General features: G+C 40.8%; 1 protein-coding gene across 1 annotated transcript in view; it reads left to right on the top strand.

The window, feature by feature from the left end:
- Positions 1–9145, top strand: part of ZPLD1 (zona pellucida like domain containing 1) — an 88509-nt gene extending 79364 nt beyond the window's left edge. The window contains exons 7-12 of the mRNA XM_061366038.1: positions 788–885; positions 1535–1615; positions 2443–2614; positions 3978–4086; positions 6356–6385; positions 8157–9145. Coding sequence (XP_061222022.1) covers positions 788–885; positions 1535–1615; positions 2443–2614; positions 3978–4086; positions 6356–6385; positions 8157–8332 — 666 coding nt within the window. The 3' untranslated portion in view covers positions 8333–9145. The remainder of the gene's footprint in view (positions 1–787; positions 886–1534; positions 1616–2442; positions 2615–3977; positions 4087–6355; positions 6386–8156) is intronic.
- The last annotated feature ends 8013 nt before the right edge of the window (positions 9146–17158 follow it).

Raw genomic sequence — 17158 nt, 5'->3', positions numbered from 1 at the left:
CCTGTGCTTTCTGGGTTAGTAACCAATTTTACGTAGGTGATGTTACCAGTATATGCATTTTGATATGCTGAATTAACATCTGTCACTCACATCTGCTTTGTAGCTTTGTTGCTCTGCTGACATGAATGGCTCAGCCTTTGAACAAGAAACCAATAAAACTGCCATATCTATGTAGCAGTATATGGGGCACTCCCAACTTTTATGTTATATACAGCTTTCTTGAAACAGCTTTTTTAAATACTGGAATTTAAATGAAAATGTTTACTTGTAGTTTTCAACAAGCCAACTTCCATCAAAATTACACTTTGCACAATAGAATGTGTCTGTTTCTCCAGACTACAGCTTAAGATATATAAAAGCTATCTCCTGGGGCACTGTTACAACCTAGTCAAACTCCTCTCTTAGAAAACTACAGTAGCTGATATATTTGCCTGTAGGTGCTACGAGGCTTAGAGATGTTAACGATTGATACATTTTCTTTAATCAAGAATCCAACCACTTCATAAAATCATAAGCAGTTTCCCTAAATCAGTTGCATAGGATAAGGCCAGTTAAGTGTTGCTCAAAATAGCTGCATAAGATAAGGCCAGTTAAGTATTTCCATTCTTTACAAACTGATAGCCAAATGCTCTGGCACTGCTTTTTACTTCTTCCCTTTAAGGAGGACAAAGTAAATGACTGTCACACATTTTTCAGTCAGAAAAATTAGATGGAAGTTCAGTCTGTGGCTGCAGGTGGGTTGTTACAGTAGAACTTCTGGTACACTGAGGCAATGTTTGTTTTTCAGGATTCAACCTACAGCCATCAGCTCCTTATTCCAAGTACAGGTTTACCTTTGAAAACCAAAATATATGCAGCTGTAAGAGCAACCAACCTTGATGGCAGGTACCACGAAGGGTGTTATTTCTTGTCTTGCTTGCTATTTAGCTCTTGGTGTTGCAAATTTTTTCTGATTTAGAAGCAGCTATCTTTCCTCACAGACTTTAATATGTCAAAATATTGGTTGTTTTTTGGTAATCACTGCCCTCAGCTCTGGGGTATCAGGTCCTTGATTGCAAATTGAATGCATGTCTTGCTGCTGTTCTCATGATAAAAGTTCTCCTGAATAGTAATTTAAATTGTATATTGCTCTTATTTAAGAAAGGGACTTGATCAAGTGAGAAATTCTAGGGTTTTTAAAAGTGGGATGGTTTTGATTTCTAATCCTATATGACCATGACTTCTGAGGGGAAGTACTCAATTTGTGTTGGTGTGGCAGCTGATTTGCATGAAACCAAATTATTTGATTTATGCAATTCTGCCGCTATACTGTGCTGTTTAACTTTTTAAGTAGTGAGAAGAAACAGGTAATATATTGGGAACGCAGGATCACTTCTATGTGATCTGTTAAGTACAGTGGCTCAGCTTAAGTGTAACAGCCTGCATTATCAGTTTGTATGCTTGCCTTACTGCTCTTAATTTTACCTCATTTGCTCTCTAACCCTACTCTTAATGTTGCCAGTTCACCTTGTTTATCACTTTGCTTCCTGTGCAGGTGGAATGTTTTGATGGACTATTGTTACACCACACCATCTGGTAATCCTAGCGATGATCTCCGATATGATCTTTTTTTCAGGTAGGTCCTGTGCACGTTCAGTATTTCGTGGGTCTTTTCTTTAAAATACAGTTATAAATCTTTCCAATAGCAGTGCTCCAAACTACCTGGAAAGTCTAAGCAATAATAGCAGGAAGGACCAAAGGCTATGCTTACAGATAACATGTCAGGACATGCATGGTTGGTGAACATAAATACAGAAGCTAGAGCAAAGTCATAAGAATTATGAAGGTAGAGAAGCATACATCCAAAATGGCTCTACTAGAGATACCGTAAACACACAAACGGAATAGCTAAACTAGCGTTTATTTTACTAAAGGTACCATTGTGGTGAATGACAGTGATATAAAACATCACAAACAGGAAAGGCAGTTAAGCAATTGATTAAAGACAAATAAATGCTTCTGCTTCTACTCCTAGCAGTAACATTTATTTGAATTGGAACTTTGAAAAACGTCTTGGCATATCTCAAACTAAATCTTAGCTGTGACAGTTGCTAGAGGGATATTGTAGATGTTTTTGAGTTGCCTGTCTATACTGGTTAGCATATCTGATTACTTTTTGCTTCAGGTCTCAGGTTTCTCTGGGCACTTGAATTAAATAGTACCTTGGTTATAGCTGTGGTGTTGCAAAACAAAACATATTGTTTTTTGTAGAAATGTATTTCAGCACAGGACTCTGCAGCCTAACAGGCAGATTGTGGCTTCCCATGTTTCACATTATGTTGCTGTGCTCTCTTCCAAGGAGCTGAAACATTGAACTTACTAAGTGACCTTATTCTCAGTTTAGAGCTTCAGAATGCTAATACAGCTGCTTATCCTATTTTCAATCTTCTCTACAAAAACTAGCTGTGACAAGGACCCACAGACAACTATAATTGAAAATGGCAAGAGCCAAATGGGCCGGTTTTCCTTTGAGGTGTTTCGCTTTGTGAAGCACAAGAACCAGAAGATGTCTACGGTCTTCCTTCACTGCGTGACAAAGCTGTGCAGAGCAGATGACTGTCCCTTTCTTGTGCCAGTAAGTTTCAGTGAAGGGAAGCTGTTGTTAATTAAGCTAGGCACACTGGAGTTATTCTGCATACAAATGCTATGGAAGTTTCCATGGCATAGAATTAAGGTGACTGGTAATCTGAAGAATGTCTTTTTGTGTCTGAAGAAACATAAAATTGATGAACAGAGCAATGAATATTGTCATCCAGACATAGAATACTGCTAGAACTGCAAAATGCAGGTTGTTGAACACATGAGAAATTACCTGTTTGCCTTTTGGTCCTTAATTCATTTGTAAAAGTTAAAAACAGCTTCAGAGCTGATATTCTTAGTACAGCATCTAAGAAAAAAAATATCCACAATTGCAGTGGATGAACAGAAATGTCTTAGAATGGAACTTACTGAAAACTTACAGAGAAGTAAAGTGCCATTATACTGTCAAGGAAAATTTGAAAGTTTCTGTTGGGGGCTGTGTGTGTGTGAGGAATACATTCCCTATAGTTAATCACCACACTCCTTATAGTTTGGAAACTGCTGTTTGTTGAAGTTCATGGAGTTGAGACAGTTAAAAATTATTTCAGTTTAGGAGTGTTAGGAACAATAAATATATTTTGGAAACTGAAACATCTAAATAAACATATAAACACAGAATATTCTGTGGTGTCTTCAGAATGCAGTATCATTTCCTACCAAATGACTTCCCATTTAGAATTTTAAAATGCTATCAGTTCACTATACTTCTGACGTTTTGTACAATGTTTATACTTTTATGTTACACTTTAAAATAATCGTTTCTATCGAATTGATATGCTGAGTTTGTCCAAGTTCCTTCACATGAAGTTGAAATTAAAGAAATACTCTTGGTTGAAGCATACTTGAATACCTAAGACAATGGTAGATAAGTTAGAGATGTTAAAGGTGGATTCCAGATGAGAGAATACTGGGGATTGTTTTAATATGTCATTGCTATATAGAACTCTATGGAAAATGTGTAAACTTTAACTCAAGAAGCTTTCTGGGATAAGGATTGTAGCATGTTGTCTATCCCTAGTCAAGAAAAACATGTTTCTTGGGAAAAACTGTCTGTAAACAAAGCTTTGAGGAATTACCTATTGACAATTTAATATACTATAGGATGGATCTTGTACACAACAGCAGTGTAGCTCTGTAAATAAAGAAAGGAAAAAATCAACATTAAGCGAGGCATTTATAAGATACACTTCCAGGGAATATTGTAGGTATTTTTATTGCAAAATTATATACTGCATGCTAAGAAATAAAACCAGAGTTGTAGTATTGCTTAGAAAAGAGTTTGCATTAAAGCATGAAGCACAGAAAGGCAATAATTCCACTCCACTCTGAAATTATGATTGTTTTGATTAACCGCTCAGATTTGCAGTAACAGAGAAAGAAGAGACACTGGTGGGAGGACAACTTGGAGCCCTCAGAGCACCTCTGGCAATGCTGTAATCTCTGCTGGCCCCATCATTACAAGGAGTGGTAGGAATGAACAAACTTTTCCTATAGACTGCAGAAATTCGAGAAACCTGGAGAAATATTTTAAAGTTTAATATAAATTTTCAGTGACTTAAGGAAAGGGTGGATTCTCCATGAGATTGCTGCGCTATTTTTTTCCCTTATTGTTGCAGTCTTTGGTAGAAAATTTGAGCCAATATTTCTGTTTGTCTCTCACATGTGTCCAGTCAAATCACTGTGGGATATCATTATGTGCATAAGGCCATTATAAAAGCCCAAACTCAGTGGGTTGATGACTCTTTTTTTTTTTTTTTCTGGTCAGATTTCACTGCCAATAATGGAATTTAAGGTACTGTGTTTGGTGTTGCAATTTAATTTGGACAGCTAATGAGTAGTCACTGTCACTTTCTATTCACTGTTTCTTCCAGCTTCACGTCTGGGTTTTTACCTAAGTGTTGCAGAAAATTAATACACGCTTTGCTTCGCCTTTAGGTATAAGGCAGAAACAGGACAAACACATTGTAAATTCTAAACAGAGTCAGCCAAAATCTACTCTTTTAAATCCCATTACTTCCATTTTTATTGCCAAAGCATTGTTTGGTTTAAAAAGGCAGCTTTAAATGCAACCTGCAGTCTCTGAAAAGGATTTGAGGTTGCTGTTGAGAAAATAATCAAGTATTTGAAAAATTTAAAAAAATTATGTTTACAGATATTTGTAAGTATTTGCAGTTAAGCAACTGATTTCAGCAGTCTTAGATTGAGGAAGCTGAGAGAAGGACTGAATTTCATGTGAGATAATTACATGGAAACAATTTGAACACCTGAGAAATAAAATCCTTCTTTACACGCAAAGTGATTTGCCCACATATACAAAGAGAACAACTGACCTTTCAGAACAGGGAACCATCTTAGCAAAAGACCATTTTTAGAACAAATACCCTTTGCTATAAGCAACATTTCTGCAATGAAAAAAGTGAGGGGTTTTCTGCATTATATGTAGCTCCAATTGAGTTGCTGCCATCTGACTAGTGAAGGAAAAAGTGAAAAGGACTAACTTCAGAGTTGCGTGCATGACTACTTATGGGAAATGAATGAGAGATTTGCTCAAACATGTATGCTAGAGAAATGTTGCCTTGGGTGAGGAATGGAAACCAGATAAAGCGTGTTATATGAGCAGCCTTATTAGGTAATATATCTTATGGTTCAAAGGCTGTGAATTCTATTTTTACAATTGGAAAAAAAAAAAAGGGTATTTATCAATCACTTTAAAATTCTGCATAACTTCAAGCAAAAATCTGTCTGTGGCTCTTTAATTACCCAAAGAAAGGGTAAATTATTTAATTACAACTGTTGAGGTTTTTTAAAATGAAAACATGAATAAGGCTGGAAAAGGAAAATAATAATTTTTTTAGGTGTCATCTACTTGAGGTATGTGGCTAAAGCTTTTTAGGTTAAACATATTTCTGCATCTCCGTATTATGCTCTTGGAGCATCCCACTACTGGTGTCAGGAAGATGGTTTGATGGGAAGAAATCTTTAAAAAATGGGATTTGGTTCTGAACTCTATCACAAATTTCCTGAGTGGCACTGTGGAAGTCCCTTAATCTGACTTGTACTTCACTTTTCCTTCTGGAGCAGAAAGAGGTAATTAATATTTCTCCACATTTTCCCTTCCCATTTTGAAGACAATGTGAGGTTCATGAATACTATAGTCAAGAAAAGAAAAGAGGAAAGATCATGAGACATCTTGAACAGGATGATCTGATTTTGAATGAGGAGTGCTGGCTTACTCTGGTGCAGTGCTGCATGGAGATGCTTATATTATTTTCAAGGCCAGCTCTGGTCCAACTTTAGTACAGATACATTTGTATAGAGCCCGTCAAGGCTACTGCACCTCACTCACTATGGTATGTGTGCCAGTGTTAAGTCTGCAGTTGCATGGACTTTTCACTTCCCTCATAGCCTGGTGTTCCATCTGTCTGGGGATGGTGCCATGCATATCAGCATCTGCAGAGGCACCTCAGCTTAGCCAGGTGAATTTTCTTTGGTGGCTGCTAATTTGGGTTTTTTTCCCTCAACAGACTATTAAGTAACTTCACATGTGTGTGCTCACATTACAAACAAAGCAATATCATGTATCTGGTGGAGTTGCCCTTACTCTACCAGAGATGCTAAAAGCCACTAGTCAATGTTGCAAGTATAGCTAGGACTATTGGCTTTTGTGTTGTAAGGAAGGGAGCAGTAGGCAGAGGTATTTGTAAAATATAATGCATCCCGTTTTTGTTTTCTGTAGATGAGACAACAACCAACAGTTCACAGCTTGGTAAGTTAACCAAACTTCAAGAAACATAAAAGAGGGTTTATGTGTGAAAAAGAACTGAGGAAATGAACCATTTTGACTGAGCTCTATGTACTTAGCTGGAATGTTTTAAGAGGGTTTATGAGTGAAACAGAACTGAGGAGAGAAAACATTTTGATTGAGCTCTGTGTACTTAGCTGGAATGATTTTCTTTCTGTATTTTTTTTCTTCAGTTTAATGAGTCAATAATGACATGCTGTAAAGAAATCAATTGGTGAATCTAGAATGCTCAGTTTGATTTGTGTACCTAGCCCCACCAACATAGAAATTTGTAATTCTTATGATGGAATTGAATTGAAAATCTCCTGCTAGGACATATCAGGGTGAGGGTACATTGCAACTGCCAGGTGGAATATCATACTTAAACAGTAAAATCTGCTCATGTCATGCAGGAGTAGAGCAGCAAACTGGTTCAGTCCAGCTCAGTTTAGAGTTCAAAGTAAGAAAAGCTCTGTTTCAGCTCCTGTTTTCCTAGCATTTAACCACACAAAGAGCCTATGGAGAAGCTTGTTTGCAACTTGTGGTTTGCTAGGGCAATGAAGGAAATAGGCTGTAGGGGAGATCAGGTCTTTTAAGTTTTAGGTTGCTTTTCCTTTGGGCACTTTGAGGACTTGTTTCAGCCTCTTGCTGTTCTCTGCTTGTAACAAGGAGTAGGTGATGACAAGAAAAGATAGTCAAGGTAATCAAGTGGTCCATTGGACCATTCCATCTTTCACTTGTTCATAACAGGACTGGTACAACCAACCTATCCTGTCCTGTGAACTGCAATACTATTTATTCTCCTTTTCTCAAGTTAGACTGCATAAAAGCAGCTACCTCTCTTTCCTGGCATAGAAACAAAATTCTCCCTATAATGAGTTGCTACATGATGTGTTCCTACCCATGGATATCATTAAAATAATAAAACCCAAACTCTTCATTTGCTGCGCACACCTTGCTATGTTAATGGCTGCTACCTTTCCTTACCATCATCCTTGATGACGTTGAGGACAAGTGGATGTTTCTGGTAGAAGCAGTCTGGTTTCCCATGGAGAAGCTGTGTTGTTGTTTCTTCTCACTGTCCAGTACTGGTAATTGCTCTTTTAGGCAAATGCACATTGGTGCTTCGGGTAGCACCTACCACTCAAATGTGGGTGTGTTTTTCCCCTCCTGCTGGAAAGGATGGTACAGGCTGAATGAGTGTGTTCCAGCATCCAGGGATTGGTTCATAGCCTGTTGAGCTATGCTGAATAGTAAATATGTTACCTCTTCTGAGAATTGATAAATGTGTTTAGAAGCCTTCTGTGAAGGTATACAGATCAGCTTGAAGTATCTCAGCTATTTGCTGCTACATATGATTGCTTAAGGTTTATATAAACTTTGAATTGAGATGTGAATACTGATAATCAGGGAAGAAACCCTTTCATTAACTCGATTAGGCCACAAATCCTTATACTTCTGCCTTGATAGTTCTTGGACACCAGTAGTCTCGTCTTAAATAGCACAGATCAAGGTCAGTCAATAGCATACCAAGGATTATGTCTTAGAAGTATCCTTACTCTCGTTATGCCTCAATATCATGGATATTGAAAGAACTAATAACTATTTTCAACATTTCCTCATTCTGAAGTACAGTTTTATTCCCTTCATTGTAATTATTCTGTATATAGGGTGTGGTGATGGAGAGACAGGAGTGTTTGGCACTGCTGAGAGATTGTAACCAGAACTTACCTGTGCCTTTCTGTTCTCCTTGCAGCTCATCCAGATGGACTTCCTTTCCAGCTGAACTCTATCACCACTGCACTGATTTCAGGCATTGCCATTCTAGGAATCACAAGCGTTTTCTTTTTTGTATGCTCCGTAACCCTTCTGCAGAGAATGTGGCCCAACCGTTCAGTCTTGACTGGCATCCGAAACCCAGTTTTCAACTGAAACTGATGATTTACTTGCACTTTTTCTTTGGGGCTGCCTTTCTTGTCCATGAAATATGATTACATTCAAAAAAATATTAAGGCAATACTCCAGCTGTATCCAGATTCTATTCCAGCTATTCTGTATTTTTGTTTTGCTAGATGATGTTGTGTAGGTAAGCAGCAGTGACATTGGTAACAATCCTAGAAAATTATTGAGAATCTCAATTGTGTTTGTGATCAGACTGTCTAACATCATTCCCATGGGTGTGCTGACAATAAAGCTTGTGTCACCAGCTTCCAAGTGACGTCTCAAAGCTGAAAATACTCAAGGTGAGAACCTTTCCAAGCATGCCATGCTTGCAATAAAGCTGACACATTCAGAAACATTCGTAAGTCCACACAGACCTACTAAAAGGATAACTTTTATTTTGTCATGGTATTTTTCACAGATCTGAAAACACCTATGTCTCCAGAGGACTTTGTTTTATTTTATCTTGGCTAAAAATATCTCAAGAGAGACTTAGAATAAGTGATTTTTGCTTATTGTTCAGTTAGAAATGTTTTCTTAGATGTATCTTCCACTGAATTGTGATGATATCATATGAAGGACATAATTTGGTTGAGTATCTTTAAGTCACATAGTTTGAGACAAACTGCAGTTGGTCCCAGGGAACAATGCTACAGTTCTTGAGGTGAAAAAATCTTTTCCCAGCAAAATCATTGAGCGAGAATCAGTGAGGACTTTAAATGATGCTTAGGAGTAAGTTACTTCTGCACAGAACTGCCACATCTACAGCCTTCAGTCAAATTCTAACTTGAGGAACTGCTTCAAGGGGAAGTATTCCTTCCCCTCCGCAACTCCTTGAGTAGGCAAGTTAATACAAGCAAGTAATGCCTGTACTTTCCTCATACGTAACTATTTTTGGAGCACAACTTGGCAGTTGTTGTGAAATGAAAAAGTCTCATTAATATCCTAATCTGTAAGGGCCACTTTTGCCCCATAAGCTTTGCAGTTTTTGGATAAGGCTTTGATTTCTACATGTAGAGGTGTAAATCAGTGCTTATTTCTTTAGCAGATTTCCTGCATGAATTAGACTTCTTCACTGCATGGGTGAGGGGGAGAGGGCAACTAGAGGGATAAGTCATAAGCAGTACTGTACTATTGACTCTAGTTTATCTAATCAAAAGCACACTTAACTGGAGTGTGAATGACCAGGTGCCCTCAAACAGGAGAACAGGGCAGGCAGTTCTATGTAGAATAGACAAAAATGCTGGTCTTAGAGGCTGCTGTAAACACAACATATATTAAGATGGACTGTCTAGATGACTGGGATTTTGGCTACACATACAGCAGTTCAATTTCGTTTTTCACATACGGTACATATGTGCCTAGGAACACCTCATTGACATTTATCATTCTGTGTTAACCATGTCTGTAATTTCATTGATGTGATGCTACTGGTTATCAATCAGGAATTTTGTCTCTCCAGGCTAAAGATAAATGCAGACTTGTTTTCAATTTTCTCTGATCCTGCAAATGCCTGTTGTTCACAAAGTCCACTGTGCTGTGGTATCCCTTATGACCAGCACTGTGCCTGTTTTGCTCCAGTCTTAATACCTCAGAAACATTTTTACACTTCAGGGGTTAGGCCTGATTATATGTAAAACATGATTGTTTAATAAAATTATTTGAAGCATTTCAGAACAAATGCATTGTCTGAACTGTTCCTCCCCTTGTCAGATTTTTACAGTTTTGTGTACTTGCTTTTGGTGACCTCATTCTACAAAGATGAAAACTGAACCGGAATTTTTAACTCAGTTTGTTTAGAGCTTTCAATATATAGGATAAATTAATGTAAGTATAGCTTTACTTGTCTTTAAAGGAGGTCAATAAATTCTGGAGATTTATATCCCAGTCTGGAGATAAGTTGTCCTGGGTTTAGCAGCAGCAGTCATTTTTCTCCTTCTTGGTAGCTGGTGCAGTGCAGTGTTTTGACTTTTGGCCTGGGAACAGAGCTGAAAAACAATGATGTTTTGGTTTGTCCAAGGACTTTGTGAGCCTCATGCTCTGCCAGGGAGGAGGGAAGCTGGGAGGAAGCAGAGACAGGACACCTGACCCAAACTGACCAAAGAGGTATTCCATACCACAGCACGTCATGCCCAGGAGGGAACTGGGAGTGAGCCGGAAGGGCTATAGTGGACTGCAGGGTTGGAGGAGGTATTGGTCGGTGCCTGGTCAGGCTGGGGGGGACGAGTTATCGGTCGGCTGGTGATGGGGTGTTGTATTCTCTTCCCTTGTTATTTCCTTTATCATTATTATTATTGGTAGGAGTAGTGATTTGTGTTATACCTTAGTTACTAAACTGTTCTTATCTCAACCCGTGGGAGTTGCATTCTTTCAGATTCTTCTCTCTGTCCCTCCAGGAGTAAGGGGAGGGCAAGAAGGGGGGGAGTTGATTAACAAGCTGTCTGGTTGGGGTTAAACCACGACAGTTCTTTTTGGCGCCCAACGTGGGGCACAAGGGGTTGAGATAACAACAGATCTGACCGGATTAGCAGTCACTTGTCACAATGCTGATTTATTGGCTCTCAGAGTTGTTCCTCTTGATCTCACAGCTTCAGAATGTTGTAACTGACTTAGAGCCGGTATTTGCTGTGTTAGTGTTTATCAAGTGTGGGGCTTGGGCTAAGGTTCCTGTCTCACTGTACTTTATGGCAATGACTTGTAATACGGGCGGGCTCCAGCAGCAGGATGGGACGGACATGGCCGTGGACTGGTACCTGGCCGTCTGGCTGCTCCTCACCGTCCTGGCCCTCACCCTCGCCTCCGTCTGCGTGAGGCTCTGGGAAGCCGAGGGGGAGCGGCCCCGGGAGCCGGCGGCTGCTGAAGTGGCCCGGGAGAGCGGCCCTGGGGACCAAGTGGGAGTGGGGCTGGAGGCCACAAGGGGACGGCTGCTGGTGGAGGAGGTCGGGGCGGTCGAGGAGCAGAAGGAGGCGGCTGCCGAGCAGCGGGAGAAGGCGGCGGAGGAGCCGAGCCCCGCGGAGGAGCCGAGCCCCATGACGGCCGAGAGCATTCCCTGGCAGCCGCCTGCTGAGCCCCAGGAGGATGCAGGAGACCCCGCAGCATTTCCCAGCAAGGCAGAGGAGGAAGATCTAGACTCCGGAAAAGAGAAGCTGGTGGTGGGAGAGCCGGCAAGCACAGCAGCTACACCAGCCCCAGTGACAAGTACAGCAGCATCGTTTGAGAGTTCTGAAGGTTTTGGATGGCCTTTGGGTATCCTTGGGACCTGCCTGCTGATTGTGATGGGGATCAGCATGTTGGCACACATACAAACTGTGTTTTACCCCCCACCATTTTGTCTGATCTCAAAAGTTAAGCAGAGTTGGGTTTGGGTCTTGTCTGGGGTTAGACGACGATATGGGAGGACCAAGAGGTTTCCCCCAGGGATGGACAGCCATGAGTAGCAGGGCATGTGGGACAGTATGGGCAAGTATCTAGTCCACTGGGTCCCTCCAGTGCTTTGGAAGCATCGGAGATGGAAGGACAGTGAATTATTTTGAGCCTGGTGGGCCCATGACCCTTGAGGCCATCAGAGCAGAGATACAACATAGAGATGGACTCATGATCAAGGGGTGGACTTAGCAATGGACACTATTGCCCAGGTTATTCATGCGTGTGAACACTGCACACAGCCTCTTGTCTCTGAAAGACTGTTACAAGAGATGGAGCCTGACATCACAGACCAGATGGACTCAGCAGCGTTATAGGGACTGGCCCATGCATTACGATAAGAGTGCACTTAAATAAGTGTGATGGTATATTGAAAATGTGGGATCTAAGCATGAAGTGAATGGCATGGAATAAGGGGTGGATAATGTCCTGGGTTTAGCAGCAGCAGTCATTTTTCTCCTTCTTGGTAGCTGGTGCAGTGCAGTGTTTTGACTTTTGGCCTGGGAACAGAGCTGAAAAACAATGATGTTTTGGTTTGTCCAAGGACTTTGTGAGCCTCATGCTCTGCCAGGGAGGAGGGAAGCTGGGAGGAAGCAGAGACAGGACACCTGACCCAAACTGACCAAAGAGGTATTCCATACCACAGCACGTCATGCCCAGGAGGGAACTGGGAGTGAGCCGGAAGGGCTATAGTGGACTGCAGGGTTGGAGGAGGTATTGGTCGGTGCCTGGTCAGGCTGGGGGGGACGAGTTATCGGTCGGCTGGTGATGGGGTGTTGTATTCTCTTCCCTTGTTATTTCCTTTATCATTATTATTATTGGTAGGAGTAGTGATTTGTGTTATACCTTAGTTACTAAACTGTTCTTATCTCAACCCGTGGGAGTTGCATTCTTTCTGATTCTCCTCTCCGTCCCTCCAGGAGTAAGGGGAGGGCAAGAAGGGGGGGAGTGGATTAACAAGCTGTCTGGTTGGGGTTAAACCACGACATAAGTAAATTCAGATAATCTATTTTAATTTACTTATAAAGACAACCACAGAAATTCCATTAATATAATTACTACTTCATAACCAGCAGCTTTAGCTGTAAGTTTCCAGATACAGAGATAGTCATTATCATCCTTAGTGTGCTTTAATTTCTCTTTTTCTGGAAACTGTTGCTTATACAGAGAAAAGACATTTATGGTAAATAACAACTACTTGTCCAAAATTGTTGAGGCCTGGGTAGCCCACTAAAATAGCATACTTGTTACACAATAATGTAACATGTAAAATGGTTTTCTTATGTTAGTTCAAATTTCTTTTGTGAAGAACCAGGTGATCTTTGTGTAGGTTTTCCTCAGGTGAAAAGTATTATGTGTGAAAGTGATATCCCACACCAGTAGCATTAGAATAGAATAATAATAGAATAATAGAATAGTTTGGGTTGGAAGGGACCTTCAAAGGTCATCTAGTCCAACCCCCCTGCAATGGAGCAGGGACATGGCCAACTAGATCAAAGTTACCCAGACCCACATCCAGCCTGGCCTTGAATGTCTCCAGGGATGGAGCATCTACCACTTCTCTGAGCGACCTGTGCCAGTGTTTTATCACTCTCATTCTAAAGAGTTTCTTGCTCACATTCAGCTTGAATCTCCCCCCTGTAAGTTTAAAACCATCACCCCTTGTTGTTCTGTCACAACAGGGCCTGCTAAAACGTTTCTCCCCATCTTTTTTATAGGCCCCTTTTAAGTGCTGAAAGGAAACAGAAGTAACTATCACTTCTTGATTATTCTTCAGTCCTTGCCTGGACTACAGGAGATGAAGAGAAATGCAGCCAGGACTAACTGGCATTTCCCAGCTGCACAGTGGCAGCCAAGCCTCCAACCAACCTTTCCTGATGCTACCTGCAGCCAGTCTCACCATTTACCCACAGGTTTTAACCTTGTGTACATTGGAAAACAGCCTATGCTTCTGTGATCTCAGTCATTCCAAGGATTTTTACTGGTCAATCCTATCAACTTCACAAGAATTGGATTACATTTGAGAGCCCATGGAAAAGAAAATGGAAGGTTATCAGCCTCTTCTAAAGCAAGCAGGGCACATCATCATTGCAGAGGGGATCACATGCAGCCAGGGTTAAGTGGGAACTTTGATTCCACATTACTTTCTCAACTCAGTTACTAATGACTTAAATGAGTTTTAAAATAAGCTGCTCTCCCCCACCCCTAAACCAAACAAAATTAAAAAGTGCAAGTGCCCTTAGCAGAGAAAGGTACAAATGATGCAACTCAATTTATCAGACTAATCTTGCATCACTTGAAATAGGATGAATAATGTGTGGTAGTTCAACAGGGAACATCTCTTCTAATTACTTGCTCATGAGCTTCCCATCAGCCAGTAACTATTTGTCTTAATTGACAGTGTGTACTCCTCAAATAGCTAAACCTTCCTGCTTTGATAAATTAATTCCATTGATGAACCCTTTGTTAACATCGTATAGTAAATCCAGAAATCACACATTAGTGGGACAAACAGCACTGCACCCCAAAATAAAAATCTGCCCAAAGAACACAAAAGAAAGTTACTGCATATATTTATTTAGAAGCTATGGATTTTGTTAACATTTATTACCCCTTTCTTCAAGCTTTAATTCAGGGACAGTTTCTATTAAATTATATTACTTTCCCTTGGGGTCTTTATGGCAAATACGCTGCTACAGAAATGAGATCAGATTCTAAATGGAGGTGAGAGAGGCAAAGAGTACTTGTAATGAGGTCTGTATAAAAGAGAAAAATGCTCAGCCTTCCATCCAAAATAAAAACAGAATAAAATGCATAACTCACAAGTCTATCTGCTCTGAACAGGACCAGCCTTTGGCACCCAGAAGACAACACGAGTTGTCAAGAACCCCCCTACTAGAAGTTTCAGTACCAAGAGAATACAAGAACTGTCAAAGGGTCTCATTTAGGGAAACCTTTTTTTTTTTTTAATTATCTCTGGAGCATCCCTCTACACCAATTGCCCTGTCAGGAATAAGAATTTTCAATCACTTCTTTCCTTCTCTGTAGAGAACTCTAGTAACTGAACCACCAAACAAAAGCTGTTCAGAAACACAAACTGAAAAGAAATATGTAAGCCCTGGCTACAGATAAAATTGTACAAAATACTGAGTTACAGACCAATCAATTTCAAGATCTCCATGTGCTTAAACACAGATACTTTTAAAACTTACAGAAGTTACCCACAGATTAATGACTAGCAAGACTTTCTTACAGTATGTCCAAGTCTCAGGCAGTAAATTTAGCACAATTAAATGTATTGAAAGTATTTATAGCATGTGAGCTTTAATGTATGTTAATGTACCTATGGGTATTTTTTTGTTTGAACTGCTTTTCTTTAATAGTACGCTCAACTTAGCAAACAGAGTTCCCAGTCATCTGCAGGAGTCATTACTAAGCTTGCTATGGACTGAATGTATTTGTCTTCATCATTCATTAAATGAGATAAATACCTGTATCTCCTTTGTAAAGCACTATGGAGAGTCACAAGTTGAAAATGGTATCTGAAAATGGGCTTACACTGAAGCATTGTTATGTCTGTGACCTAGACTGGGAAGCAGAAAGGAAAGAAACGGAGTGAGAATTTAAGCTAGGTCTAAACCCCGTAGAACTTAATAAATCTGCAAAGAGGTGAAAACACATACTGGGTTCCTGTTTTTGGAAGAAATAAATGACATATCCAACTGTTAAGCTATTCATCTCTTCATCTGGAGGAAACATAGGCAGGAGTATTGTAATAAACTAGGTAATGTTCCAAGTGTGGCAAAATTTTCCTTCCTCGGGTCTTATTTTAGTGCCACTTGGACCTTTCCTATGCCTTTCAGGAAAAAAGAATTAAGGATGGAGGTGGAAGAGACAGCAGAGGGTAGCTTCGCACAGTGGTCTCTGGATGTACTGGCTGTTTGACACACCTGGCTTCTTCAGGATTGTACCATTGCTCTTTGCCATAATGTCTCTTTCAGCTGTATATTGTGAGCTTTGCCAGGGACCCACCAACAGGGCAATCAGGCTTCAGGTTTTTAACTAAAATGCTATTCATACTCTCTGGTGCACTCTCTCAGGCGTCCGGTTCACAAAGTGGAGTTTCCATACCCTTCTCCCACAGTGGAGGTGCCAGGACAGAAACGTGGTACTGGTAATCACCTACACACACGAAGCTCTGCTGTAGTCAGCAACATGGCAATGTGCGCTACTTTGCAACACAAAATCTATCTCTCTACAGGGCCTCTTTTGTTTCCTGTGAAATCCAGGAGCAATGCTCACAGACAGCAAACGTTCAGCTAAAACATATACAACTGAGGAGCCAGAGCAGGAAGCTGCATCTGGGCGTCACCAACGAGTGAGCTCTGCAACAGTATGACCAACATGTCAACCCACCCTAGCTTTCCTGCCTAAAAATGTAGACACAAAGCTGTCCATGTGACCATACAGCTGCACCTTATATTGTGTGAGAGCCAGATCAGAAAGCTGCTGATGGTCATTCTGGTGTACACTGTGGGCTCTGCCAGAGTTTCACCAGCTTTTTAAACTTAAATGCTGTACTGCATACTCTGTTTTTGGGGCCCTGTCTCAGGCATCCTGTTCACAAAGTGAGGGCTCCATCCCCTGCTCCCACAATGGAGGTGCTGGGAGAGAAAGTTCCTGCTGGCAATAACCTAGAAACAGGGAGATCTGCTGTAGTGCCAGCAGCATGGCAATGTGCACTACCTTTGCAATGTAATGTCCATCTTCCTTCAGTGCCTCTTAGATGTTCCCTTGCCAGGTTCGGCAGCAATGTTCAGACTGTCAACCTCCAGCTAATGCATATAAAACTGAGGATCTAGAGCAGAAAGCTGGTTCTGGGCATCACCAATAACCAGTGAACTCAGCAACGGTGTCACCATGTCACTCCACCCTAGCTTTCCTGCCTAAAGAAGTAGAAGCATGGCTCTCAGTGTGAACATACAACTCCTGCTTACAATATGGAGGAGTCAGATCAGAAAGCTGCTGCTTTGCATTCGTCTTTATCCTGTGAGCTCCACCAGGTTCCCACCAAGAGGACAGCACACCTTAGCTTTTTAAAATGAAAAGCTATTTTGCATACTCTCTTTCTGGGACCCTCTCTCAGGCGTCCTCTTCACAGAGTGAGGGCTTCATCCACTGCTCCCTCACATTAGGAGCCAGGACAGAAAGTTGGTGCTGACAATCACCTACACACAAGGAGCTCTGATGTAGTGTCAGAAAAATGACAATTTGCTCTACTTTGCAAAGTAAAGAACATCTTCCTACAGTGCCTTTTTGGTGATATCTCACGAGTTCCAGGAGCAATGCTCACAGACTACGAGCCTTCAGTTAATGCATATACTACTGATAAGC

The sequence above is a fragment of the Neopsephotus bourkii genome, unplaced genomic scaffold, assembly GCF_033783945.1.
Source record: "Neopsephotus bourkii isolate Nb327-2 ecotype Australia unplaced genomic scaffold, CSIRO-AGI_Nbou_v1 NB_1293, whole genome shotgun sequence".
Lineage (NCBI taxonomy): Eukaryota > Metazoa > Chordata > Aves > Psittaciformes > Psittacidae > Neopsephotus > Neopsephotus bourkii.
Note: the sequence above shows the minus strand (reverse complement) of the source record. Positions and strands in the feature narration are given on the sequence as shown.